The 27959-nt window shown below is 38.9% G+C and overlaps 1 protein-coding gene and 1 long non-coding RNA gene across 2 annotated transcripts; one reads left to right on the top strand and one right to left on the bottom strand.

The window, feature by feature from the left end:
- Window positions 1-23518, top strand: C7 (complement C7). Its single transcript, XM_066340031.1, has 18 exons — window positions 1-184; window positions 486-541; window positions 1214-1286; window positions 2208-2349; window positions 3144-3285; window positions 4068-4206; window positions 4848-4970; window positions 6100-6343; window positions 7003-7116; window positions 7539-7705; window positions 8695-8923; window positions 9495-9666; window positions 10028-10115; window positions 11209-11341; window positions 12133-12336; window positions 14578-14674; window positions 19687-19871; window positions 21826-23518. The coding sequence occupies exons 1-18, from the start codon at window positions 179-181 to the stop codon at window positions 22011-22013; spliced, it is 2502 nt and encodes an 833-aa protein (XP_066196128.1). The 5' UTR covers window positions 1-178; the 3' UTR covers window positions 22014-23518.
- LOC136374627 (uncharacterized) lies at window positions 17640-20988 on the bottom strand. Its single transcript, XR_010745938.1, has 3 exons — window positions 20845-20988; window positions 19737-19889; window positions 17640-18542 (listed from the first exon to the last, which is right to left on the bottom strand). It is a non-coding gene; the product is annotated as an uncharacterized lncRNA (long non-coding RNA).
- Window positions 23519-27959: the final 4441 nt, after the last annotated feature.

Here is a 27959-nt window from a genome sequence, read left to right on the forward strand (position 1 = left end):
GTTAAAATTCCTTGGCAATATTCAACCCTTTTAGGGAAAGAAAAGCAGGGTAGCAAGGCAGAGTAAGAAGAGATGAACAGCAACAGACAGACTGACTGACTCCTTTAAATTTCAAACGGAAAATGCTAGAAGTGCATTTTCCCTGGTAATTGCTGTATATCTGAGTATTTTGTCTATCATGAAGGTAAGAATATTGCTTATTTAATTCGTACAGATGAAGTGAATATGGAAAGTGCAATGAAATATTAATATATATGGAGAAATAGTTAGCTGAAAAAAGTAATTGGGCAGCACTGGAAGAAAGAAGAAAATTTAAGAATGAGCTTGCACAACAAAGCTGAAAAATCTGTGTGACGTTTTCCTTTTATTTCTTAAGCTGACTAGCATATAGATTGCAGAAATAATGAACAACTGCATGACCTGAAAAAGGGAGGAAAAAGTAGAAAAGTGAAGTAAATTTGCTTTTACTTCTGGTTTTTTTTCAGGTGCTGGGGATTTTTCTGTTGCTGGAAGTTTCAGGCTTCTATCCCATTTTTTCCAGGTGAATATTTATTTCATAAAATACATGCTGAAGGTTAAGCATGTGTAATTGTAGTGCATGATGTGAAGCAGGGTTTCAAGGGGTCGTCAGGTATATTTTCTGGGAGAAATACACACTGGTCTCAGCTCTGGCACTGCCACCAGTGATGACAACAGTGAGGCATTATGGTGTCCTTTAACTTCTACCCAGAGGAGTCAGCCATCCTTGGGGAAGAGAGTGCACAGTGGTGGTGTGAAGCACAGCAACCCATGTCTGTAAAACAGCAGTGCTTAACCCAAGCCAGCCCCAGTCCCAGGGGCAGGTTGCACCCCCAATACCTCCCATGGAAACTGGCAGTTCATTTTGTTGCTGATCTTTATGCTAGGTGAATGTGTCTAGTTTCTTCTTTGCAATGGCCAGAAAGGCCAAGCTGGGACTGATTTCATTCTTACACAGGAAAAGCAAATGCAAGGGGTTTTATAGTAAACCTAGTCATATCCCTTATTATTATTAAAGGTTTGCTTTGCCTTTTAGAAAAGTGCTACACTCATGCTTATGGATGGAAATCTCTGATGATTTTCCTCTCTTTTCTTTTGTTTGTTGTTGTTTTGTGGTGGGTGGGTTTTTTATAGTTGTGTTTTGTGTGTTTATTGTTTGTTTGTTTTTTTAATGCAAAAACCAATACCGGAGCAGCCCTTCTCCAGTCCATTGCCGCTGGAATTCTTTTGGCCCTTGGTCTGAGTGCAATGGCTGTACTCAAAAACAGGTATAGCAGGACACATCTTTTCTGTATTCATAACCTCATTAGCATATAATTTTTTCCCCAGTAATTAAGAAGCCACTCTAACATTAAACCCCCAAATCAGGTGCTCAGACAAAAGCCCCAGCAAAACAAGAAGGCTGAAGAGCAAAGAACTAAGAAGATAAATCCCCCAGTCTGTCCCAATGTGTTTACTTTCAAAGCTATGATGTTCATGTTGTAAAATAATTTGTGCTGCTTTTATTTTAGTGATAGTTTCAGCTGAACTGTTCACTAAACACAGATATTTCTCCACTGATGCTGGTTTGTATCAATTACACTGATTTTTCATTAGTGGCATGTCACAAGGGAAGAAAACCTGGTTGCAAAGTGTTACCTTCAATGAAAATAAGTTGATGATTTTTACACTGCAACTCTATAGATGTGCAAGACACTTTCTTCTGATTTTTCTTCTATTTTACTTTGATGTTACATCTGTATAAGGAGAGATTAGTCAAAATCAAAGATGTGCCATGACACAGTACTTACTTTTTTAGAAACAAAAACTAGCTCACTGGATGTAAGATTTTATAATCTTCCTTAATGATATTGTTTACTTTGCAAAATGTTAACAAATTCATATAAATCAGGGTTAGTCCTATATAAAAATGTAAAAAACCACTTAAATTTTTTAGTGGCTTACTCTTGACTTCGTTACATATTAGATTTTTGAGCAAACCAAGCCAAGCTCATGCACCAGTCTAAAAATATTTTAGACAAAATTGTTGTCTTTCTATTAACTTGAGAGTTTGTTACCATATGGTGGTAATATCCAGGTCTTGCTGTTCTCAGAAAAAATATTGTAGTAGAGTAGTAGCACTGTCTTCACAGTAGTAAACTATTCTGGCTTTTCATTTGGATTTTCCACGATCTTTGATTTGCATTCAGATTAGGAGACGGACAGTGGCAGTTTATGGCCAGTATGGAGGAAATCCCTGCTCTGGAGATAACTTTGAAACAAGATCATGCACCCCCACAAGGGGATGTCCAACAGAAGATGGCTGTGGTGATCGCTTCAGGTGTTTCTCAGGTACCATCCAAGACCATTGTCAATATTTTCTACTCATGAAATTAAGAAAATAACCTTGTTATCTTTCAACTCCAAAAAATGGGCAATGTATTTGCAGTGTTCTTGATCTACAGAGTGGTTTGACTTAGGTGAATGTTTCCTTTGTTTCCAGCCTTGACTATGCATGCTTTTAATTAAATCTGGAGTATTCCAGAGCATTGAAGATAATATGATGTAGCCCTGGTACCCTCTGTAACTCATTCTGCCTTACTTGTTTGCTGCAGAAAACAGGTTTTTTCGTTATGAGAAGGTAGTTAAGGAATGCAACCTTACATTGATATCTTGCAGCTGTTCTAGGCTATTTCCAAACATGAAATTACCTGGATCATGGAAACTAATGCTCCATAAAATGTATCCAAGTGGCTCCCATTACCTTCACAGAGGAGCACATTGTCTTGTAGGTAGATATTTATCACAGAGGACTGTGATAAACGTGCGTTGGTGCTACTTAGGAGACAATCTCAGTTAATTACCAGCGATTGGGTCAAAGGGTGAAAGCTTAGAAAGCGTATCTAGGAGTCAACTGTTTCATAGATATATCATAAGCCTTAAATGGCTATGGCTCTCTTGAGTGTGCTGTTTCTTTATGTCTAAATTTAATGTTTCATAAGCCCTTGTGGGCACAGGCTGTTCATCATGGGAGTGAACATGCTAATTAATGTAAGAGATTAATAGAACTTCTACTTTGATTTTAGGTGATCTATTTTTTAAGCTAACAAACACTTCTTTCCCCTTGCATGTTTGTCCTGATTTAGGTCAGTGCATTAGCAGATTCCTAGTGTGCAATGGTGATCAGGACTGTGAGGAGGATGGTGCAGATGAAGATCGATGTGAAGAGAGGAAAACTGTATGTGATATTGACAAAACACCTCTGAATTCAGAACTTACAGGAGCAGGGTAATGTTCTCTGCCAGTCTCAGTAGTACTGGTATCAAATGCACTTACATTTTGATGTGTTTGCAAGCTCTGGGTGGACAGATAGATTTCCTGGGTTTATGGTAAAACATCCCATATGCAAAAGTGTTCAGTACAACTGTTTCCACCATGCCAGCACTTCAGTCAGGATGTACAGGTCCTTTGACCTGAAGTACAGGATAAAGCTTTCAGTGTTTCATTCCTGCTGTTGGAAGACAAGTAACAAGTAACATTTCAACAAGTAACACACAATCTTCAGAATGGAAAAAATGAGTCAGCAATGTTCATTCTTTTTGTTCATTGCTATTGAATTTAGCATCCTAGATTCAAATGGATTTCTGTTTATACATCTGAACTGCAACCTAGGAAAATAATTGTTTTAAGTTTCATTGGTGTTGATTTATTACTTATTATGCAATGCACTTCAGATATAATACCCACCCAGCCATTTTATAATGGATGCCCTGTTGTTTCTGTGTTGCAGTAATTGTTCAAACAATAAAATGTCAAATCAGTTGCGATAGATATGTCTTAATCTATAGAGATAATGATGTGTTAATTTTTGTTGACAAATCAAGACCAACATTTCCCTTTCAGTGTTGTAATGTGCTATCCATACTGCAGTTCTGCATGTGTAAAAGTCTAGCAAGTGATAACCCCTTGCTTAAATCAGCCTGTGATCATGATTTGCAGATACAGCACCCAGTTTTAACAGCTCGAAATTTTTGTCTCTGTCTTAATGGCATATTTTTTTCTTCTTGTAGCTTTGATATTATTACTGGTGAGACTAAGGGAAGAGTCATTCATACAAAAAGCTTTGGAGGACAATGCAGAAAGGTCTTTAGTGGCGATAGGAGAGAGTACTACAGGCTGAGTGAAAGCATTCTCGCTTATAATTTTCAGGTATGTTTCCATTAAGCATAGCTTTGTATTTACAGTCAGGATTAAAATTGGGCCCTTGGCAGGTATGCTTCCCTAAACACAGCTCACTGACACCTGCACCCTTTTTGCAGTTGCTTATTATTTTGAAATACAAATTGGTGTATATCTTGCTAAAATAAAAGGGAAAAAAAAGTTTAATTTCTTAGATGTGATTTATAAATCTCTCACAGTTAGACTGAATGTAAAGCTAATCTCCTTAGCATAAGCAGTGGCCTGAATCACCCTAAGAAATGCTTTGGGGGGTGAAATACAGGGCTTTAGTGTGCTTTATGTAGATCTTACAGAGATGTTTTGTTTGAAGTCACTGTGTGAGTGATTTGATTTGTCTCACGTTCATCAAAAGCATGCCAAACAATCCATAATGTACTTTACAGCATAGAGTAAATATTTGAGATATGTATACACATATATAAATGCATTTAAATGCTTTTCCAATAGTGTGCAGTACTTTTTATGAAATCTAAAATGGATTCAGCCTGAAAAACCCATCAGCTTATTTTACATCACAAAGGCATTGCTCTACTCTATAAGTTACATATGTTATAAGTTTTTAAATCATACATGAAGCTATTCATAGAACTGTTTGTCTTTCCGCTTTCTAGGTTAAAGTTCAGAATGATTTTAGTTATGAGTTTTTCAACAGCACCTGGTCTTATATGAAACATGTAGAATGGTATGAAAATTCAAACAAGCGGGAACACAAACGCAATGAAAATCTGCAAAAGGTATGTATAACTTGCTACTGCAGCTTAGTATTTTGCATAAGTATTTTCATTACTTTATTCATATGCTTTTGTAGTGAGACGAAAATGCTTGTTTTATAAAGAAATTTTTGGCACAAAGTGCATGACAGTAAATATCCCATAAAACCTTTAAAAGAGATCACTAGTTTGCTTATCAATCCAGAGGAGCTGGCTGCTGTTTCTACTTCATCTGTCTTACCTATGTAGTAGTAATTTATTTATTTACTATCTGGGTTTTTCCTCATTTAAGGGAGAAATCATTAGCATCTTCTCATAAATGATTATTTTCTTTTCAAGTGGTTGATTGCCCTTTTTTTTTTGTACCTCTTGGTCAGTGTAGTAGTGCAAAAAGATTGAAATACTTCTGTAGTTAAAATTAATTTATTTTATAATGCATTTTCCATTAGTCGAACTCCATTAAGAGAGAAATGTGGTATCTTTAACAGCCAGGAGGTCCCAGTGCTTATGCCTTTAACTTATTTTAAACGGAGCATTAGATAAATAATTTGAGAGTAAATTTCAATTGTGAAGTACAACTTCCATCTTACAGAAAATGAAATCAAAAACAAATGTATGCATTTTATGCCCCCCAAGCAGACACTAACAATGACATATTTTAAGACTCAGCATAACCATGTTCAAAAGCAACTTTGAGAGTCTGAAGTAAACAGTACTGTACAGGCATATTGAATTTTATAGTTAAGCAGCATTCTGAAAATGGCTAGAGCCCCTTACATCAAAACCCTTACCCAGACAAAACAGGGTGCAATTAGCAACTGTACTGTCTGCGATTTGATTTCAGACAAAGCTTGTTAACCTTCTTCTGCCAGGCTCTGATTCTGGATCTTTGAAGAGTGAGATCTCATTTGTCCTTATGCTAGTTTTCAAGTACAGAGGAGGAAAAGAAAGATGTTGCAGCAATTATAAATAAAGGTCCAACCATATTTCATGAGTTCAGGTTGTTCTTTTGCATTTACTGTGTTGCTTAGACATATCTAACAGCTCTGTAAAGCTGTTGGTTAGCTGCCAATAGAATGTGTGTGCCATCTGGCTATTAGGAGCCACTCTGATAGTCACATGAAGCATGACTGATGGCTTTTCCTTCTCTCAGAGTAGGCAGCTGATGGTTGTTGAGAACAGTGTGGAAGTTGCTCAGTTCATTAACAATCGCCCAGACTTCCTCACTCTTGCGGAGCCTTTCTGGAAGGAACTGTTCAACCTTCCAGTCATCTACGAGTACAACGCCTACCGAAGACTTATTGAACGTTTTGGGACACACTTCTTACACTCTGGGTCTCTGGGAGGACATTACAAAGTTATTTTTTATATGGATACTGACAAAATGAAAGCAGAAGGTAGAGTACTAGAGTGTTTGTTGCAGAAAGCAAAATCAGTAATCAAGAATAAAAATTTATATGTGTGTTTTTCCAGCTAATGTCTAAAATCAAGTAACAGACTTATACAAGTTGCCACTTTCTTTTCATGGTCAAAAGAAAGAAGACTAAAAATGTGCTCAAACCACAGCATTTAGTTCTAGATCGGTGTTTGTCACCTGCAGTCCTCTGGGTATTAAAATATAAATATATATATATATATATGTATTATATATAGTCAGTTTAGGACCTCTTCAGGTTAAAATTGAATATAAATCTCAAGCAATGTTAAATTTTAAAGGTTACATGGAGATGAAGGTTGGGTAAAACTGTAAAGCAGAAAAAAATTACAGAGCAAACCCCAAAGTGGCACCTATAATGGTAATCATTTGGAGCATGCTATAGAATTATGGACTGCTGAGAAAATAAATGATACTGTAAACTGTTCCCAGATACACCTCAAGCCTCTGAGCATTCATCCATAAGCTTTAGCAATGTGTGGATCTTCCCATCACACACAAATGCTACTACCTTCTAGTTTAAGTGTAGTACTTCATGACATCTCTAGCCAGTGGGACACTTGGAAATTTATCCAACACACTTTCTGTGTATAGTATTGTTAATGGATGGATTATCTGTAGGTGTCAGCGTAACAGACTTGTCCAAGTGTACCTCATCAGACTGGAATGCAATCTTTGTAAAAAAGAAGCACCAGGAATGCACCAAACTGAATGAACTGCTACGGGCTTCTTCAGGTAAACGTTCAGTGGTGACTCACACAGTTGTCATGTATCCATCTCTCATCTCATCCTAAATAGCTGTCAAAATGAGGAGCAGGTGTTGATAACTTCGATGAATTCTGTCCTAACATGCTGAGCCCAGACATCAAGTGTCTGGTTTGAAAGGCTCTCTGGCACTTGTCAATTATTACTTATGCTTTCCCAGTAAATAGCACTTTTCTGGACACCCTAAATTAGAGTTTGCCAAGACACCTGGAAAAATAGATACCTCCTATATATGATCAGTGTAGGAGCTCTTGATCCAGGCAGAGGTGGTTGAACTGCACCAGTGAGTCCTTTCACTACTTGATAGCAGAGTTTTTGTATGTATTGTTTCTGTTTCCATTTTTAAACATAGTAATGCCTACGTATATGTATTTCCTATCCTGAAACTGCAGGAACCAGTGACAATAAAATTAAAGGAGACCCTTACATAGTAGGAGGAAGCCCTAGTGCTGTTGCTGCTCTTAGTTATCTAGACCTGGATAATCCTGCTGGGAACAGTCGGATGTACACCACGTGGGCTGCATCAGTGACAGACTATCCCAGAGTAATTAAAAAAAAGGTATGGCTATTTTACTGAAGCAGAGGTAAGCAGATGGAATCACCTCAAAGGGAGAAATTACTAGGCTACAGCTGGTGATTAATCATGTCATGATCCACACTCATTTCATTTTCAGACACTTTGTAAAAAAGGAAAGTGCTCGGAAAGAAAATGCTGTAAATCTAATATGATTAGGTGCATCACAAATCTAAGTCCATTGACAGGTCAATACCAGCCTTCAGTGACTTTAGAGGAGTTCTGGTTAGGAATAGGGGTCATGTTAGCATTGGAGAAAGACCAGATTGGATATAACCCCTTTCCCAAAATGCATATGGGCATGTCTGTGTGGCTTTCACTTCACTTGCCAGCTTCTGCATATCCCTTTTATCTCTCTTTATTCACTTTGCATACCTGGAGATTTTCCAAGTCAGACACTTCAGAGCAGGGCCTGGCCCTATTCACGGCCCTGTTCATATTTTTGTCTATGTCCCTCTTGGGAACTGGCCACATACCCAAGAATGGTATAAACCCCAAATACTTCTGTTAGGAAGTTTTCAGCTAAATGTAAAAGCATATAATATCATAAAGCAATCCATTTAAAGGCAAAATATTTACCTTTTTTTAACCTATGATCACTCTTCAATGAAATGCCTCAGTGGGCTATGTAAATGCCTTTTTCCTTATGCTGGGAACATGTGGGTGAAAATTCAAGTTGTACTGTACAGTGATGGTCTGTACTTTTATCTCACCTGTACTCTCATAGCTCAAATGTGTTTAAACATGACTGATATACCAGTTGCATTAAAGCATGCTTTTAAGCAGAACTGGCTTTTCATAAAAAGCCTAATATACTAACGTAAGATTTTAGAAATTAGCAAATTAGAGTATCTTTTCTGCTAACTGCCATGTGCAGAAGCATATGTCACAAATTATTTTGCATGAAATGTGGTTATAAGTTCTTATATCCCAGTCATAATTACTTAATTTGCATGTTTTCCTACTGTGTGTAGCTAACACCATTATATGACCTGGTAAAGGAAGTGCCCTGCTCCTCAGTCAAAAAGCATTACCTAAAACAAGCCATTGAAGAATACATGGCTGAAAATGATCCCTGCAAATGTCAGCCTTGCCAGAATGGTGGTGAGGCAGCCGTGGAAGGAACACAGTGTATATGTTACTGCAAGCCTTACACCTTTGGAGCAGCTTGTGAGCTGGGAACTCTCGTGCAAGATCAGCCAGGTCAGCACTCTTTAAACCTGTGAGAGTTTAGGGGTAGCAAAATGTGCTCTTGTGCTTCCAGAGTCTGTCTGTCTCACTGCACACCCATGCAGTGGCTGCTGGGGTGAGATACCATTGCAAGCAAACAGTATGGGGAGGGTCATGCCAAGCCTGAGTCTTTGTTTAGCATGTGTAAACAGTCTTTAGCAAAGAGCCGATTTTATTATTAGTGTTAAATACAGTGGACAATACTAACTGCTCAATGCAACCATACATAAGTAAGTACATATCCTAAACTAATTATCAATTTCTTCAAAAATTTTTACTTTTTAGTTTTATAATTAGTAGTAGCTGATAACTGCTTTTATGTTCTCTCAGACACTAATATATAGCGTCCATGGAACTATACCTGTGTGAAAATTGGGGAAAGATGGAAGATTAGATTACTGCAATCTGGGATTTTCTGTAAGGGCACAGTTGGTGCCATCACTAGCTTTGAACGGACTGTGACTTTAAACCTCTCAGAGGGCATGCTTTAAAGAGAGAGTGGTTTAAAGAGAGTAGTTTTCACATTAAACCAAATGTTGGACAGGTGTTGTTGATGGACAGTGGAGCTGCTGGTCTTCCTGGAGTCCTTGTTCAGGGGGAAGGAAATCAAGGAGTCGAACCTGCAACAACCCTTCCCCACGTGGTGGTGGGAAGGCCTGCCTGGGAGAACAGCATGAAAGGAAAGTATGCGAAGATGAAGAGTTGCAGCATCTTCGGTAAGCAGTAAAAAACACTTGGAGACAACTGCTGAAAGATTAAAAAATTTGTTTCAGAGGCTTGCATAAACTATTGAATTCAAGGAGATCACTTACTGAGTTTTAATATTTAAGTTGAAAGAAAATGAAATTCAGAAGCTGTGAATGTCATAGAAGATAAGGCTAAAAAATGGGGTAAAAGCCAGTAAACTTGACAGCATTCTATTTACCATTCTCTTGGATAGGCTGGCAGTGCCTGATTTCAATATAATCATGTTGTAAATGTAGGCAAAAGAGTTTTGAAAATGGGCTTTACTGAGGAGTGTAGCATTTTGAAGGAAGACTAAATTCAAACTAAAGTGTACTTTTGTTTGCTTCACAGCTTGATTGAACCACACTGTTTTGATTTATCCATAAAGCCTACAGAATTTTGTTCACCTCCTCCTCTCTTAGAAAATGGATTTGTCCAAGTAAGTTATTTCTATTCCTCTGTTATCTGTTCTGTCCCTACCTGCAATGTCTTTTCTACAGTTAACAAAGATGTTCTCTTGCAAATTTGCATCTCTCTTGGCAAGCTTAGTATCCAGCCTACTGAATATCTACTCTTGCAGCATTTTTCACTGTCTGAAGTTTACAGGACAATATCCAAAACTTCAAGCTAAAAGTTAGATAAAACAAAAAAATCCCACTCTCAAAACCAGAACAAGATCTTTGCTTCTCTGGACCATCGTACTTATAGAGAAAAGTCATCTGCTTGTCCTTTATCCCATATCTGTATTAAAAATTTACTGAGCCACATGAATTACATATAAAATCACAACAAACTAGAGAGAAAAAAATGCTCAGTCATCCAGGAAGTCCATAATGGAATTATAAAGAGATTTTAGGTATCTTCACTCTGTAACTCACTATTCTGCTTTCTCTGGTGAAATGAAGACCTGGCAAGATACTTGGCTCACCATAGCTTAGGCTTATTTGACAAGGGGGAATAATTCCTCCCTTGGAGGAATGGATGATGCCTTCTTCATGTTATCAGGCTGTCATAAGTCCCTTTGCTCAATAAATAGATAAAAGAATTAGTTCAAAATTCATTAGTTGCCTCTGCACAACTGCAGCCTGTGGCAAGATCCAAAATCTTGCCCTCCTCTTTAGGTATTTTTTCATAAGAAAAGTCCACCATGTTAACCCTTAGAAAGCTGGTAACATGCCATCCTAAAAACTGGCAAAGCCATATACTCTCCACTGATCTCCCCCCAGCCCAAGGCTTTTCAAGATTTTATCCTGCCCTGCTAATGTTTGTTAGCAGCTATATTTGCAATTTGTTTATACACCATCAGAACAGCACTGTTCCATACCCCTTATGATTTAGTGACTTGATAAGCAGCATTGTGCCAAATGTTCCAGACTCTCTCATTCACTGTGTTGTAGAATAGCAATAGGTATAAAATAGCAATAATACTTCTCAGTGTCCTCAGCTGCTGCATTCTGGAATCAGAGAGAGTTAGTACTGCTGATAGTTCCTGTATTTTATATCCAAAATTTCACCTGTTCATTTTCTTTCAGAATGCTGAAAACTCATACCCTGTTGGGAAAAACATTGTTTATGCATGCAAACATGGATATTCTCTCGTTGGTGATCCTGTTGCTAAGTGTCGCAGTAATTTACAGTGGCAAGTTGGAGAGAGATATTGCCAGGGTATGTCTAACTGATTCTTGTTCTGAACTACAGCTCTATTTCTGAATTCCAGTGGAACATCTCAGAACATCTGCTTTCCAGCTACAATGGGGGGAAGAGACACACCTGTATTTCCAAGTTCCCTAGACATAATAATGTCTAAATTGACTTCTATTATGAATCCAGATATTGTAATGCTGAATTAGAAATATACCCATAAAGTCTAGTTTGCATTAAAGCTGGAACAGAGGGAGACTAAATTCCAGCCCAGAAATTACTTCCTGTGGAAACAAGCAAACATTGTTGCTTGCTTCAGTCCTAGGGCTATATGAAAGAACCATGAGAATTTTCAGCACTGCAGTTCAACAGTTTCCTTTCCTCCTTTCAAACAAGACTGACTGCCCACAAATGCTTAAATGCTTTTAAATGTTTTAATGCCCACACTGTTTAAAGGCTATCCCTGTGTGTACCAGGACATGGTTTCCCAGGGTCCCGTGTGTGATATACCTCTGTTAGGAAGCTGTTGCCTAGTAGAACCATCAACAGAAACATGGGTCCTAAGGACAGGGAAGCCCTCATCCAGCTAGGGCTGCACCTGCAGGCAGTAGGAGAAGATACTCCTGTGTCTGTGTCCTTATTTTTGCATGCTTGACTGGTGTGATGAGTTACTATCCCAACTGATACATTTCTACAGGAAAGTCAACCAACCTCATCATTCAATTTTTTAAGGAATTTTGGAGAAAATAAAACATATGACTGCCTTATGCAATCCACTGATTTACTGTGGCTGTCTCAAATGCTTCAATCCACAGAAACTGCATGTCTCCTGCCTGACCTGGAGGGGGGTTTGCAAGGAAAGCCATGGAAACCTGTGTACGAGATTGGTGAGAGAATAACCCTGTCTTGTCCACATGGCATGAACTTGGAAGGGGCACACTCCATTTTGTGTGAGCCCAGTCTCAAGTGGTCTCCTGATGTGAAGACTATCCAGTGCAAGAGACCACTGCAGCCCTCAGGTACAATGTGAAGTTTCTTTCTAATTAAGCTTGATGTAGTTTAGATATATACAGAGCTATTGCTGAGACAGTGATAGAGAAGCCATACTTACATCACCAGCAAGAAGCACAGAAAACATGGGGGTGTGTTTTTTGTGGTCTGTTCAAACAAGATGCCTGAAGGCATTTCATTGAAGTTTCATTAAAGCTTTTTGCTTCCCACTCTCTTATTGCTATCGAGTGTTGTCACTATTTTAAGAAATTGCCTGGGATTTATGCACTCTATTCTGCCATCCAAATATGTTTCACTTTTCACACTTTGTATAACACTACCACCATATGAATTACACCTTGGAGTTTTTCTATTTGGAAGCTGTTCAGTGCACCAGAGCCTCTTGTGACAGAGGAAGACAGGGCTGAGTGATTGCTTTTGCTGATGTGGCAGTCAGACAGCTGATATGAAGCAAAGATCCAAAACCTGAAAGCAATGGGAAAATACTGCTTTAAGTTCATTCAGTTTAAGCTCTAGTTTGATATGGGCAGGCAGGGGCAGAAAGGAAAATAGGCTATAGCTTCAGTCATCTTTTCCAACAGTGACGACAGACAAGAATTTCTGTTGAGCACTGCTGTGATGCTTACCAGTGACACTGAGGCACCCAAGCAGCTTGTGCTTCAAGCCTGCCACATCTTCACCTGAGATCCCAGGTATTCACCTGAGGAGACCCTTGACTGGGGACAACATCCACTGCTGCTGGAGACTAGGCACATCTCCTACATTTTTTCTGTTCTCTCCTTATCAGCCAATGCTGCTGACATTGCCTCAACTACAGAAAGAGGAAGGTGACAGTCAGGCTTAGACTTCAAAATGCAACAGTCCTGTGAGATTTCTGGTGTATGTCATCTGCTGTCATGAGCACATCAACATGAAGTATAGTGATTTCTGAAGGAATAGCACAGCTGTACATAAATGACTTGCTGCTGCTAAACTGCCAGAGTAGCAGTGCTGAACTTCTGTTACCAGTTACTTATGCTTAGCCTCAGTGACTGATTTTCATTTGGGTTTTTCGCTAACATCATGGTCACAAATTCCAGCAGTAATTGGAAAGTTTCAAACGCTTCCATCAGAAAGAAAAAAAAACAGCTTGTGCTTGGCTGTATTGAGAGCATACTAGTATAACAGTTAAAAAAATAAAGCAAAACAATTGGATTAATAACAGTTAAAAACTCAAGGAGAGTGAGATAAGAAGGATAAAAATACTGAAGATTCACGACAGAGTGGCATACATATATTTGGATGGGAATATTTAGTCACTATGCAACCAACTACCCAGGGGATGAACAAAATGCAGTGATTTTTGATGAAAATTTCCCCTCTGCAGGAAGATAGGGTTATGCTCGCTGCCTGTATTGCAATGCATTGCAACTCTTACTTTTTCTTTTTTGTTTTTTTTTCTTCTTCTCTGGTAATTTGTTTATTTTGCTTAGCATATCTTAATCTGTAAGGGAGGTTGTTTGTTCTTTTTTAGGAAAGGCAACAATCCAGAGTACTAAATTTTAATGTTAGCAGTCACACAATCTGAAAAAAAATCAGGATGAAACCTCCTTAGGAATTGTGACTGTATATATTTAGCAAAGCCTAGCTGTTAACATGTTACTGAAACCTACAAAGAAATGTTTAGCAAAGTATGGAGTAGAACTCTCTGCTTAAAGAATGGTACACCTGCGATCATGAAAATTCCCCAATAATTACTACTATTTTTATTTTAAAAGTTGGTACAGACTGAGAACTGATGATGGAACCTGTAGTTTTCATTACCATCAGTGTAAAGATAAAGATATTTGGGTTCACATAGGGGTTTGGATCCTTAGCTTCTCTAGTGACAACAGTGAAGTCAGTAATTCTGAAACCTGATGACAAAACTGTTCCCAGCTATGATTCAGCAGTGCTAAATTTAGCAGAAACAAATAACTGCTGCAGAAATGAGATGAATGTTTAAGCTTTAACATAGTACTTTTCTCTTTCCATCTGGTTGGTGACCCATGGATAAATTACTGAACAGCAACTTTGCAAAATGTATCATATTTTCTTAATACTGTTGATTATTTCCCTGTAGTAGATACTTTTAATGACCAAGTAGGGTGTGACTTTTTGTCATGACTAAATAACTCAGTGCCTTTTAAACTCAACTGGTAATTTCAGAGTAGACCTCTAACAGCCCTTGTTTTTCTGACCCTTAATATCTGCGTGTTCTTCTACTTCAGTGCCCAGTGTGAAAACAGAAGTGACAGACCCTAAATGTCAGCCATGGGAGAAAGTATATCAGTCACAATGTGTGTGCAAAATGCCCTATGAGTGTGGGTAAGTTAAAGCTCAATTTGGCAGTTAGATTCTCACTTTATTCAGGACCAATTATATTTCATAAGTTTTCAGTCTATGACAAAGGAGAAAACTTTACTTACATGAGGAAGAGACATTTACTTGGTATGCTTTACACCTTAATCAATGTCCTCTTCATCACTTACCTGTGTTGTCAGAACTGTCAGTGGGTTTTAGCAGTGCTGGAATTTGGTCGGATGACAGAACATGAAGGCATAATTTTGCTTGATCTATGAAGTAGTTGAAAAAAGATAAAATTATATTTTCAAGATTTAGAGGATTGAGGAAAAGTTAAAACAGAGGCCCTTGGGATGCAAACCATCAAAGCAATAAGGTAATGAAATAAAGCAGATTTCTTTTCACTGCTGAGAGACTAGGGGGTTATGAAAGGCACAGCAATCTAATTTCATCTCACATTTACACAGCAGTTTTCAGAGACCAGTCATGTCACTTTTCCTAACTTCATAACTTGCAGATTAGAGTTTGCTGTTTCCTGTTTGATCTAAGCCTATATTCTGCAATAAGCAATGCAGAAGAAATAATGTAAGGAAATGAGTTAGACTCTCAGTTCTTTGAGAGATACAAAAATAAGAGGACCAAAACAGAGGAGTAAAAAGAAGATACCTGAGACCAAATGGCACTGATGAACAGATGTCCCAAAGGGTTCAGCACTCCAGCATCTGGGCTGGTTTGCATAAGACTGGATGACATCTATCAAGTCAATCCTATAAAGTGGGTGCGAGCTCTAAATATGAAGTCTGGCCATATGAAGTCTGTGCTTTTGTGACTGAGCTGAGCAGTTTGGAAGCTTCAGGATAACAGACCAAATATGTCTTACCCATGTACAGCAGGAAGAAGAAATTGTGAAGATATCTCAAGTGATTTCAAGGTAGAACAGAACTTTCAGTGGAGCATGTGTACTTCCCATCAGGCATGTAGACCAGAAGTGCTTTGTTTAATGACTCACATTTTATGACAAGATTAGCACTCTGAACATCTCAAAATTAAAATTGGTGAGCTTAGATCAGATGCAGATCCACTAGGTAGTTCCCTAGAGTCTGAGGCCATTGTCCTGTGTGCAAAGGTAAGTGCCAGGTTTGTAATAACTCTGCAACCTAATGCTATTCCTATCCTTAAACACTTAAATGCTTTTAGTAATGTGGTTCTGCTCTTTTTCTCTCAATACTTATTAAAAACAGTCAGCAGCTCATTTTCTGGTTTATATATGTGTTGACGTCAGTTACACAGAATACTATGGGAGTCAAAGCTAGGGAAGGCCTTGGCCAGAGTCACCAGTCAGGAGGTTAAATGAATTACATTTAGTTAGGCATTGAAGCTTCGTTTGCAATTAATCTACTACTTAGCTGTTTCTATTTTTATAATTATGTTCACAATGGCAAAGATATAGATAACGTCATTCCTGTTACCTTATGCCATTGTTTCACTGTCTTGAAATAAAGCATCTAATGATAGAAGGATAAATCATCAGCTGTCAAAGCAGACTAATCTTCCAGCCTCTTATAAGGCTGTAGGAGTAAAGCATGTAAGCAGATCTCAGTCTGGTCTTTCCTCAGAGAGCAGAATTAACTTGCTGTGTTTTGGCAGTGACTTTCAGCAGTAGTCTCTTCTCTGAAGATAGCTTGGAGCAAGAAGAGTACATGTGGTAATTCAGGAACACCATGGTTTCAGACCTATTCTCCATCTTTCCACTTCCAAGAGACTAGCTACAGAGGCTGCCCATAACAGCACAAGAGCCCTAGAACAGGCTGGTAACTCGTCCCTCGTGGTAGGGTGCCTTAGGCTACATCTGCCCTCATCAGTGAGAGCAAGGGAATGCCCCCTAGGCACGAGAGCTGCTAAATTGGTATAGCAGTTCCTGGTAGACTTTTGACAAGGGCCAGTTCCTGTATTATTCGCAGACACAGCTCAGGAGTGACTATGATCAGAGACCATTCCAGTCTGATGTAGTCCCCATCTTCTGGGGCAAAGAGGAACACCAGTTACTCTATGTCAATTGTCCCCAACACATGGAAGGGGCCAGAGTACTGTGTGTTAACACAGATCGAGCCTCAGCCTCCAGTAGCTAAGTGCTCCACAGTGTAACATGAGATTTGATAATTTTTAAGTACTATCCCCTCTTTTTGTTCTTCAAATTTATTTGCAAAACATCTGTGTTTCTCCTGAGAGTTTCTGGACTGCGTTAAAATAAAACTTCTCATCTCAAATGTAATTCTGGGAAGTTAAAATCATTCCTAGTATGATGAAATTTTCGCTTCACCGAAAGTTTCCTACCTCTTATTGCAGGTGAAAGGGAAAGAAGGTATATAAGGAAGTAACAGATATTATTTAATTTCTCACCATATGTGCTTTAGTAAAATATTGTTCCTATCCTTAACCTTATTTTTTCAGGTAAAAACTATTGAATTTCTCACATTCAGTTTACACAAGGATTATTCCTTACCTTTAATCATTTTTATTGCACTGCTGTGATGTTCCCAGCCCTGGGAGATATGCTTTCTCAACAATGAGTGCAAATTAATAATTTCTCTTTTGAGTGAAGCTTTTCCATCCTTTTTCCTAGGTATCCTAGCATGTTGATTTCCACTGTCTTCCTTCTGCTGACCCAGCTGTAGCAAATACTTAAATCACTCTCAAGATAGTATGAGGCATTGAACTCTAGCAAGAGTTTGGCAAGATGGTCAGTGTTTGAACTCCTGGGTTCAAACTTTGGCAGCCAGTTAAATCAGTTCCCTTTACTCTTTAAGGTGTTGCTAAAGTGACGCAAAGCAGACAGATTAGTGCAGAGGTCTGATCTTAATATTTTTAGATAAGTTAAGCTGCCTTCTCTGCAAAATTTTGACCATAAGAGTCAGATATTGGGATTTATCACTTAGGCAAGTAAAGAAGACACCTAAACAATTTTAAATATAATAAAAAATTTAATTACAGATTAAATACAATTTCTTTCCCAGGAACACACGTTGTTCTTTAAGATAATATATAAGCAGGGATATATACTTATACTTCTTAATATACTACTTATACTTCTGTCTGTAAAGATAACTTTCACATAAAAATCAGGGCTCCACTATCTTAGAGGCTGTGCAGCCAGATGACCAAACAGTACAACGCATAGAAGTTAACCTGTTTCCTTTATCAGGTGCCTGCTGCTATAGATCCCTTGGTCTGTTCTCTTGGCCCTCAGAAAAGAGGGTTAACCTCATTCTTTATAGTAACAAAAGAGAATTAAGGAAAATTGCAACAAACTTTACTAGGGATTTAGTACCTCTCCTTTTGACCCAGGACAGCAGTTAAGGGACATGTAGTTTGTGAGGATGCTAACCTAAGCAGAAGATATAATAGTTAATAAAAATATTTGGTCACTGGTAAATGTACCAAACTTTTCAGGCTCAGTTGATGAAGTCCATGCCATATTTTAAGTACCTTAAACATGAACTACACTACAGGTATTTTAAAACTTCTGAAGAGCCAGCTCTTTTAAAAGGCTTCAAAATCATCTTTTTAGGAACCATTCCCAAAGCTTGGAAAAGACTCTTTTCCTTAGCACCTTACTTGTAAATCAAAACCCACTTCCTAATTCACAGGAAAAAAAAAAAAAAAAAAAAGTTACCTTAGTGCCTGGCTGTTAAGTAAGCAAGGTTTGAGTCCTAGCATTCTTACGAGAGTTTCCTCTTCCCTTCTCTTACGGCATTCCCCTTTCCTTCAGTCAGCCTCATGATGCTCACTTGGGCCATTTGCTTGTTCCTCATTAGGGCCATTTACCTGTACCTCATCAGCCTCTTCTCCCCACCAAGCACCTGTTTAGCTAAGGCTGATGTTCAGAACTGACCTATTAGGCATCATAAGTTTCAGTGGAAGTGTTTGTGAGCTTAAAATGGGGAGCTGTGCTGTAAATTAGGCTTTGGGGCTGAATTTCAAAGCTCGCCATCCCCTGGGAGCCTATCTCTGCTCTCTGGTACCCTGTGAAGCCCCTTACCCGTGGCTGTAAAGTGCATTTGGGAGAGCACAGGCATGCTCTGCTCCAGATAGTCACTCTTTTGTTCATTCTACACAAATACTGCTGATTGCATTGAGAACAAGTGGAGAAGCTAGGAGTTCGAGATTAAAACTCAGTTGTAATGGAAAGGGTTTTTTTTCCTCCCCTCCTACATTTGGAATATGAAACACAAATAATGACATCTTCCTGGAATTGAAATAATGGAAGGGTTTTTTTACTCCCCTCCTACACTTAGAGCATGAAACACAAATGGTGGCAACTTCCTGGAACTCTTCCCAAAGCAAACACTATTTAAGATCATCCAAGAATTGTTATTAACAGTTTTAAAAGCTAATTTATGTGGGTGTTAAAGCTCTATTTGCATTTCAAGAAATAAGCTTTTTTTCTGGGTAATTTTTTTCTTAAAATTCCTGCAGAGATGTCGGTACATTTCCAGAAATATCTTTGGTTTCTGATGGTTGGTTATAAGGTATTATTTAGTAAAAGCCTAGCCTAGCATTTTAAAAGACAGCAAAATAAAAAAGTATATTTGAACATCTTAAAATTAAGAAATACCTAAAAAATATATGCACATTTGTATACATCATGTATGTATTAAATGTTCTCTGTATGTGTACTTACATTCATGCATGTGTCATAAATTAGAGAATAATTGAGATCTGAAATACTTTAAACTACAGTCTCTCTCTCTCACTGCTGCTGAGATCAATGGCAAAAAGATGGTAATCTCCCTGTCCTTCAGATGAAACAGATCTTGACTCTGAGGTCCATGTTCTTGTGGAAGAGGAAGAAGTCTAAACTGTCTGTATGTCTACGTCTTGAGCTCCTTGCTGCACACTTAGAATGTACTTAAGTGAAGAGAATGTACTTAAGAGAAGTTGTAACTAGACTGAATGTTTTCCACTCCCTCAGCTCTATTTAAGAGTTAGCAAGATAAAGCACATTTAAATAGCACAATTCCTGCTTTTGTTTTCAGTCCTTCCCTGGACACCTGTGCTACAGATCAAAGAACCAAAAGAAACACACCTTTAACTGTTTGCAAGATGCATGCCTTGGAGTGCATGGGCAGAAAATACTCTCTGACTAATGCAGAAAACTGCGAAGTACCCCAGGCAGTTGAAATACCATGTGGATCATGCCGTTCATGGGAAAAATGCAATGGTAAGAGATTCTTCACAACTGTAAACAAAATTGTTCATATAACCAAAAGGAAATCTTTATCCCTAATTACACATTAGCAGTTGGGCAGTTGGTCTGTCCTGGTGTGGCATCTGCAGTCCCTGCCAGAAGCACGAGGCACTGCTGAGCTGGCTCAAACCATTAGACAAGTGTTTGGTAACCAAACATGGCAAGAATCTTCAACCATGGAAGAAAGAACCCTGCAGGATATTTTAACAAAATGTGCTATCTACAGGAAAACCTTATTCCTAGTCCCCGTTAAGTGAATCATCCTTTTCATCCACTTTTTCCTCTGGGTGAAATCCCTGCCCTACTCTTTTTCACTGTATCTACCTGTTCAGATTCCTTAATACAGCAATTGGAGAAATCCTTACTGCCCACAGGAGTAACTAATCTTCTTCTGAAATTTGCCTGGCAGTCTCATCAGCAGGATCCTGTGGCTAGGAATTAAAAGTTTTATTGTGTGCTAGCTGGGAAAGCCAGTTAGTGTTGTTTGTACTTCACTGTCTATCCCCAGTTTCTCATATAATGATTAAAGGTGAGGTCTCTTCCCTCAGGGGAAATAGTTCCTGGTTTTTTGCAATCTGCCTGCAGTGGAAGTTTTCAAATTCCCTGATTTATTTGCTCTGAGTGTCCTATTCTACATTGCATTTAATGAAGGGTTGCCAGGAATGGGAAGATGAAGTAATAAACTAGGGTTTTAGAAGTACCCTAGCTAGAGGCATAGTTATTGTCATAATTTAAAAATACAAAGGATTACTAGATAGGGGTTCATCTGTTTTGTCTAGCAGGGTTGAACAGGCAAAAATAATAACAACAACGAAGTCAAAACTTTTTGGAGCTTCAGCCAAGACAAATACAGGAAGGAAAAAAGAAAAAAGAAAAAAAAAAAAAAAGCATTCAACACCAAAAAAAAAAAATTATTAAAAAGAAATACCAGGTAGAATTTTCTTACCTGAATGTCACTGATACAGCTACACATATTTATTTATAGGAGTAGATCCTTTGATCTTCATGAAACTGTCTGTATGAAAATATAGATACAATTTTAAATGTTTGCATGATAAGTTTGTTAGTGTCCAAAGACAAATCTCTCATCTTACAGGTTATCTGAACCCTAGAGTAGTAGATACATGGACCAGTTCTAGAAGTAACATCAGAGAAGGCTTTGAGTACAGCACCTGAGACACCATGAGCAAGTTTTTCCCTCTCCATGCAGAGAAAGCTCCAGCAATGCAAAATTTGTTTCCACTTCTAGTTTTTTTTTTTTACTGAGCATGAATATCAGCTAGTGTTACTGAAAGAATTAGGGAATTAGGTTAAGGAAGGAGTGACAGAATTACAGAAAGCTTTGGGTTGGAAGGGACCTGTGAGGATCCTCTAGTCCAACCCCCCTGCAATCACCCAAGATGTCTTCAATTAGAACAGGTTGCTCAGAGCCCTGTCCAACCTGGTCTTGAGTGTTTCCAGGGATGGGGCATTAACCATCTCTCTGGGCAACTTGATCATTGTCTTTCACCACCTTCATCCTAAAAAATTTCTTCTTCATATCTAGTCCAAATAAGGTCTTCTTTAGATTAAAACCATTATCTCCTGTCCTAGCATTGCAGTTCCTATTAAAATGTCTGTCACTCTCTTATAAGCTCGCCTTAGGTACTGGAAGGTCCTGTAAGGTTTCCCCAAAGCCTTCTCTTCTCCAGGCTGAACAACCAAACTGTCTCAGCCTGTCTGTGCAGGGGAGGTGCTCTAGCCTCTGATAATTTTTGTAGTTTCCTCTGATCCTGCTCCAACAGGTTCATGTCTTTCTTGTGAAAGCTGAGTACCCTCCAGAAAACTCCTTTCAGTCTTACAGGTTGCCTAGAAACATTTTACTCGGGGTTTTTTTGTGGTGACTTGGATGCTATCCTGATTGTTTTTCCTCTGTGCTTTTGCTTAGTGCCATCCAACATCTGTGTTTGTGATGAAGACGGGCTGTGTGAGGAGGAAGGTGCCCAGGTCTGTGCTGAAGTGAGCAGCTCTGCTGCCCGTCGGACCATGACCGAATGCGAGGTTGGGCTGCTCAGGTGCCAGGGGCAGAATGTCACCCTTGTCAGCATAAGGCCCTGTGACAAGCAGAGTAAATAAGATATGTTACGCTTTATTTTGCTTATTGCTGGAGGATATGTCAAAATATGTTGGCTTTTGGTCAGGACATACTTTGAACCTTGCTCTGCCAAATGTGAGCTCTGCTGTGAAATCCATCACAGCTGATGAGACTGAGCATCTGGTCAGCTCTGCATCAAGGCCTAAGGGTCATTGTTAGACAGAGATGCTCTTGCCACAACTGCTCACAACAGAGCTCTTGCTTAGGCACCAGCCTTAGCACTGGCAGATTTACTTCATATTTCCATCAGAATTAAAAAGTATTGCTAAAGCGCAATTGCCAAAGTAGCTATTATAGTGATGGATTACCATGTTTGACATTTTCAATGTGTTTTTCTTAATGCCACACAAACATATGCTTGCACTGAATAGATTTAGATTAGCAAAGCATACAGACTAAGCTTTACAGAGTAAGAGGTATGATTCTTCTCTTTTAATAAAGCAACTTCTTTCTACCATACACTACTTAGTTGAGAGTTGAGCAGTCTGGGTAGAACTGAATGTGTTGTTGAGCCTGATGCACTTAAATGTCAAAACAATGTGCATTAATAGTAAGGCCATATTAAAGTAATGACAACACATCTATGCTTGCAGCTTCTCATACACAGAACTACTTCACAAAAAATCACCATTTTACATTGTCATTATTATTATTATTATTATTATTAGCTACACTTGTAAGCACAAATTACTTGGTTATGTTTGTCACATGCATTTATGTTCATGCCAAGACTGGTTTCCTTACAGACAAAGGCATTCTGGCTTAGCAAAACTTTCTCAAAGGCAACTATTAGGGAAAACACATTTTTACAGCAATGAAGATATTCTGCATGCAGTCCCCTTGCAGATACCACTGGATAATCTTCACAGACTATTTCTGAATAAAAGAAGTCGCCTACATCCTTACAGAGCTAAGCATTCTCTCTGGCATAGCTGGACCGTGACATCTTTGCTTACATATTGCAAGTCCACTGAGGTACCCATGCTGGCAGTCCCATCCCTTCCGACTATTCTTGGATGCAAACAAGGACAAAGGGCTGGATAGCAAGTGGATGTTCAACCAAGTGCAGTACAACCAGCGTGTATTATATGTATGTGAGCTTTTACATCAACAGATTCTATTTCTTACTATCATTAATGTAGTAAGATTAAACATCTCTCGTTTTTCATGTTTCTAGCAGTAGTTTCCTTGCATAATCCTTACCCTCAGCTGGATAAAGCTTTGCTTTCTGTGATCCTGGGAATAAAGAGTATGACAGAACAGGAGTCACTTTCCTTGGAAACTCTCTCTTGTGGAGTTAGCCATGTTGGAGGGGAAGGTTGCAACACACTGACTGAAAGGACCTCCTGATGTTTTTAACCTTTATGCTATCTGGAAAATAAAATCAGGTTGTGGGTTTTGGTTATTTTTTCTGCTTGAACAAATAATAAATTTTTGTGAATAGCACACAGATGAAAATAAGTAGAATAAAATTCAAATAAATTTAGTCAGCTATTTTGTCTTTATTATTTGCTCTGGAGTAGTAAGTAATAGTTTGTAGAGCACCCAAATGTTTGCCTACTTAATTACTCTCATCTCTCTTCCTCTCTCCACAATTTCTAACCTTTTTCTTGTGGCATTGCCCACAACATGTGATTGGACTATGAGTCCACAGGGCAGCAATAGCTTCTATATCTGCTCAAGGCAAGAAAAAATCGCTTAGAAATTTCCTGACAGATAGCACAGAAATAATAGTGACTTGGTGATTCATGTCTTCAAACATAGGGAAATGTGGAAAACCAGCATAGGGCCTCAAGAAACACTGAGAACTCCTGTTTCAAAAAACAATAAAGTTGCCAGATAATCATCTCAATACATCAGCAGGTAGAGTTCTCCATGTCCATAAAATAAATTAGTCTGAGATAAGACAGCCAAAATATTAATGAAGGCTGCACTTCAGATGCTTCATTCAGTCTGTGACATCTCACTGTTTATCTGACCCACCTAAACCCTTTTTCTCTCCTTCTTCTTTCTAATTACCCACTCCATCTTTTCCCCTCCTACTTCTCAGACCAGTCAGCTCCTTCTCTGTGGGCTCCTCACAGACACATTCCCTCCTACTGCCAGACTGAAGGTGTCCAGCAAGTTATCTGCCCTGCTTCCTACTGTGATACCACACTCATTCCCTGCCTGTCTTGTGACTTCCCTGCCACACCAGAGGCATTTCAGTTCCATCACCCCTCCTGAAAACCTGAATACATCTTACAGCATTTTAGAATAGATATTATGGGGGTTTTTTTTGGTTTTTAACCAACAAGCTGACTGTCTAATGCTGCATGAGAGGAAAAGTATGGGGATTAAGTAAAAGTTTTCTTCAAAGGAATATGACTATTCACTGAAAGAAAAGCAGGTCCATGTAGGACCAGTGTCTAGGATGATGCTGTCCAGTCACACAGTCATTCCTATGGTAAGCATGTCTGCTGGCCACACTTTGTCCCTTTCACTACAGAAACATCTCCAGTCACTGTGGTCCACTGTACTGATATTAAACTGACAAATAAATGCAGGACATTTTTTCTCGGTAAGAAAGCAAAATCAGATGAATGAGTGTCACATGAGGGGAACAACAGGGAGACCATGGTTCCATGGAATCAATAAGATTAGCAAAATTACCTCACAGAGAGTGGTTGTTCTGGGTTGAGCTTTGTTTTACCTGAATTAAATGACCATGCATTTGGACTATGACCATGCATAGTCCATGCATTTGGACTATGACCATGTATCAGAATACTTGGGAGGAGTTTGATATTAGATGACCTGAACTTTGGACAGCTGTGGCAGATCAAATTTAACTCAAATGAAGGTAAGCTAAACAGATCTGTGTAGGGTAAGCTTGTTATCCACACTGCTAAGATCATCTGAGGCCAGTGACTTGGAAGATATCATGAGCTGCTCAGTAAAAAGGCTTGCCTGATACAGAGCAGTCAGTACAAGAACATCTATGATCAAATGGAAGGACCTCTATAAAACAGGAATGCTGAAAAAATGCCTCCTAGTTAACACTATCTGGTAAACATCAGCATGTGGGATGAAATTCAGCCTTTGTTGCTTCCTTGCAAAAAAGGGGTCTGCTGAGCAGTAGCACTATTAAAACCTTGTTTTCTAGGAATTTATTTTTGGTGTAGATAATCAGAGTGATAGGAAGTAAGTCTGTGTTGTGTCTGTTCCCTTGGGGCAGACATAGGAGAGATCTTCCTCTCTCCACTTGCCTATTTTCATGAAAGATAATGAAGAATCCATACGTTTCAGATCAAATAATGCATTATATGTTTTTAAAAGATAAACTACAGGTTCATATATACTACTGATGGGACCACAAATCTTGACTTCTGCTCAAATAACCATATGACAGGCTCCCTTTGTGAACAATGACAAGCTGGAAAAAGAAGGAAATGCCCTAGAAGTGAAGGTGGGAAGGATAAATCAGGGCTATCACAGAGCAGTAGTGCCCCCAGGTTAAGCATAAGATGTGGAATGTCTCCAGCCAGAACAGCCAAAAAGCTAATAGAAACCTAAGAAGGAATAAAACTCTTCTGATACATTCTTTCCTAATCTGGGAGCAGAAAATTAACATCTGAAGAGTGATAGAAAATTTGTCTGCCTTTACAATGACATGGGAGAAACTTCCCAAATTCCTGCCAGATGGGAGTCCACCTGCATAGACAAGATTTGGGACCAGTGTATATCTGGAGACTAACTGAATGACAGCAAATTATGTCCACCAACCTGCTGTTGTTGAAGTACTAATGGTAGCACTAGTAGAGTGAGGTATCCTTTGGAAATCTCTTTTTCACTGGAGACTGTATTTCCCCAGTGTGGTTCTCATGGCTCCTTGAGCTAAGCGCCAGACACCCATAGGCATCCTTTGCCTTACAGAATGAGAGCCACATGAAGCAGAATGCTTGTGATTCCCAAAGCACTCCTTGATTTGCAGCCCTGGGCAAGACGCTCCTAGGTGAAAATAGATGAGCAGTTTAGTGGCCTGCCAAAAGCAAAACACCATTAATTGCAAGAAAAATGTTTTGAGGTAGAACATAACTTGAAAACATGAAGAAGCTGTCAAAAATAACATTTACAAGATATAGTTTTCCCCATCATTGAGACATCTCTTTTCTCTCTGTTCTCTTAATGTCTCCTCTAGACAGCTTTGGCCAATGTACTTCCACTCTTCAATCTCTTCTTGCAGGGCTTAACTTGTTTCCCCTCACTTGCCAGTCATAACCTGACAAAACACGCTCACTATTTCTTTACACCTGATGATTTTGCCAATTGCTTTCAGTCTGAGACCTGTTGCCTCTCTTCTTAGTTCATTCTCTCTATAGCCCAAATAGAATCTTATTCAATAACCTCCTGCCCTGGTCTTGCTACCACCTAAAGCCACTGCATCACCGCATTCATAATGCTATTGCAGATCAGCTCCATTTCCACTGTACTGTGGCTCTGCCACATTCCTCACTGTGATGAGCTGCCACTGTAAGTAACAGCAGAGCCATTACTGTGTATGACGGGGGCACAGGAATATAAACTGCTATTGATTCTTTCTCTCTTTACTACAAAACATAAAGGCGTTGTTTCTGACCGGCGGAAGGATGCTGTTGGCACATTGGATCTTCCGGCTTAACTCAGGAAACATGCTAATTGCTCAGAGCTCAGTCTCTGGGACCTGCTCTCCTGCATGTGTTCCTTAGGTAGCTGTTTTCACTTCTTGTGGTCAGGGGCCAGTGAGCAGAGTTCCATGCCACAGCATGCAAGAGAAAACAATCAACTCAATTTAGTACTCCTCTAAAATGATTTTTATTATGCAGTCTCTAAGAACTGTATTGTGTAAATATGCAAAATAAACGGCAGCAAGAGATAAGTAGTGGCAAACAGCTGCCAGCAGTACTTCTGGACAATGATAGTTTAACAAGACTAGATCAGTAGCTTTTGCTAAAGCAAAGCCATGGTTTTATAACTTACTGTTGACTTCAATTACATTGAGACTTTTAAAGTGATTGTATTACACACTTTCTGAATAATTATGCAATTTGTGTTGACAGCCGAACTTGCTCATACTACAGACATTATTGATCCCAACAACCAACCAACACAAGGAATGTTCTTTTATTTTGGGAACTATTATGCCTGTTACCAAATCTTATGATGAGGAGAGCTGTGTAAGTACTGGGATGTGCATGAAGCTGGTTATAGCATTCTACTTGTGCAATTAGTCCAGGCACATGTAGAAGCAAAGGCTGCTGCAAATCCTCTCCAAATAGAAAAAGATGCCAAAGCTAGCATTTCTTGACTGAGAATGAATTTATTTACATCATCTCCAAGAACACATACATATTGATACAGACCTGATAACAGGATTGTCATCTTTATTTCACTATAGGCCATTGTTCCCAGAGCACAAATACTGGATATTTTCTTTCTCGGTATGTGAAGCTCCCACCAAGATCAACCAAACTTCTCCTGGTTCTTCAAACACTGGTCGTAGGAAGAGGAAGAGGTATTGTGTCTCTCAGAGGGAAAGTTTAGGAACATTATCTACAGAATGATTGGACTTGTATTCTTTTTCTCTCTCTGCATTGTTTCTTCTACCAGATTTTATGGAAACTCACCAATGAAGTCTCGTTTTCAGACAACTGGATCCCTGTGAATCCCAAAGATGGTTTTAGGCTACTTATGCCAACTCTTTCTGCCCATTAAGCTGTCTAGACACAAGACAGCCTGATCTGGAGACCTGTAGCTGCACTTGGGAAATACACTAGCTGGCCAATAAACACTGAGGAGGTTGGAAGAGATGAATATGAATACCACGCAGTTCTTTGAGACTTCAGCCATGTTTAAGGCTGTTAAGAGGTGGCACAAATAGAAACCTGAGGCCAGCAGTGCCAGCCACA

This window comes from Sylvia atricapilla, chromosome Z (genome assembly GCF_009819655.1).
Source record: "Sylvia atricapilla isolate bSylAtr1 chromosome Z, bSylAtr1.pri, whole genome shotgun sequence".
In the NCBI taxonomy this organism is placed as follows: Eukaryota; Metazoa; Chordata; class Aves; order Passeriformes; family Sylviidae; genus Sylvia; species Sylvia atricapilla.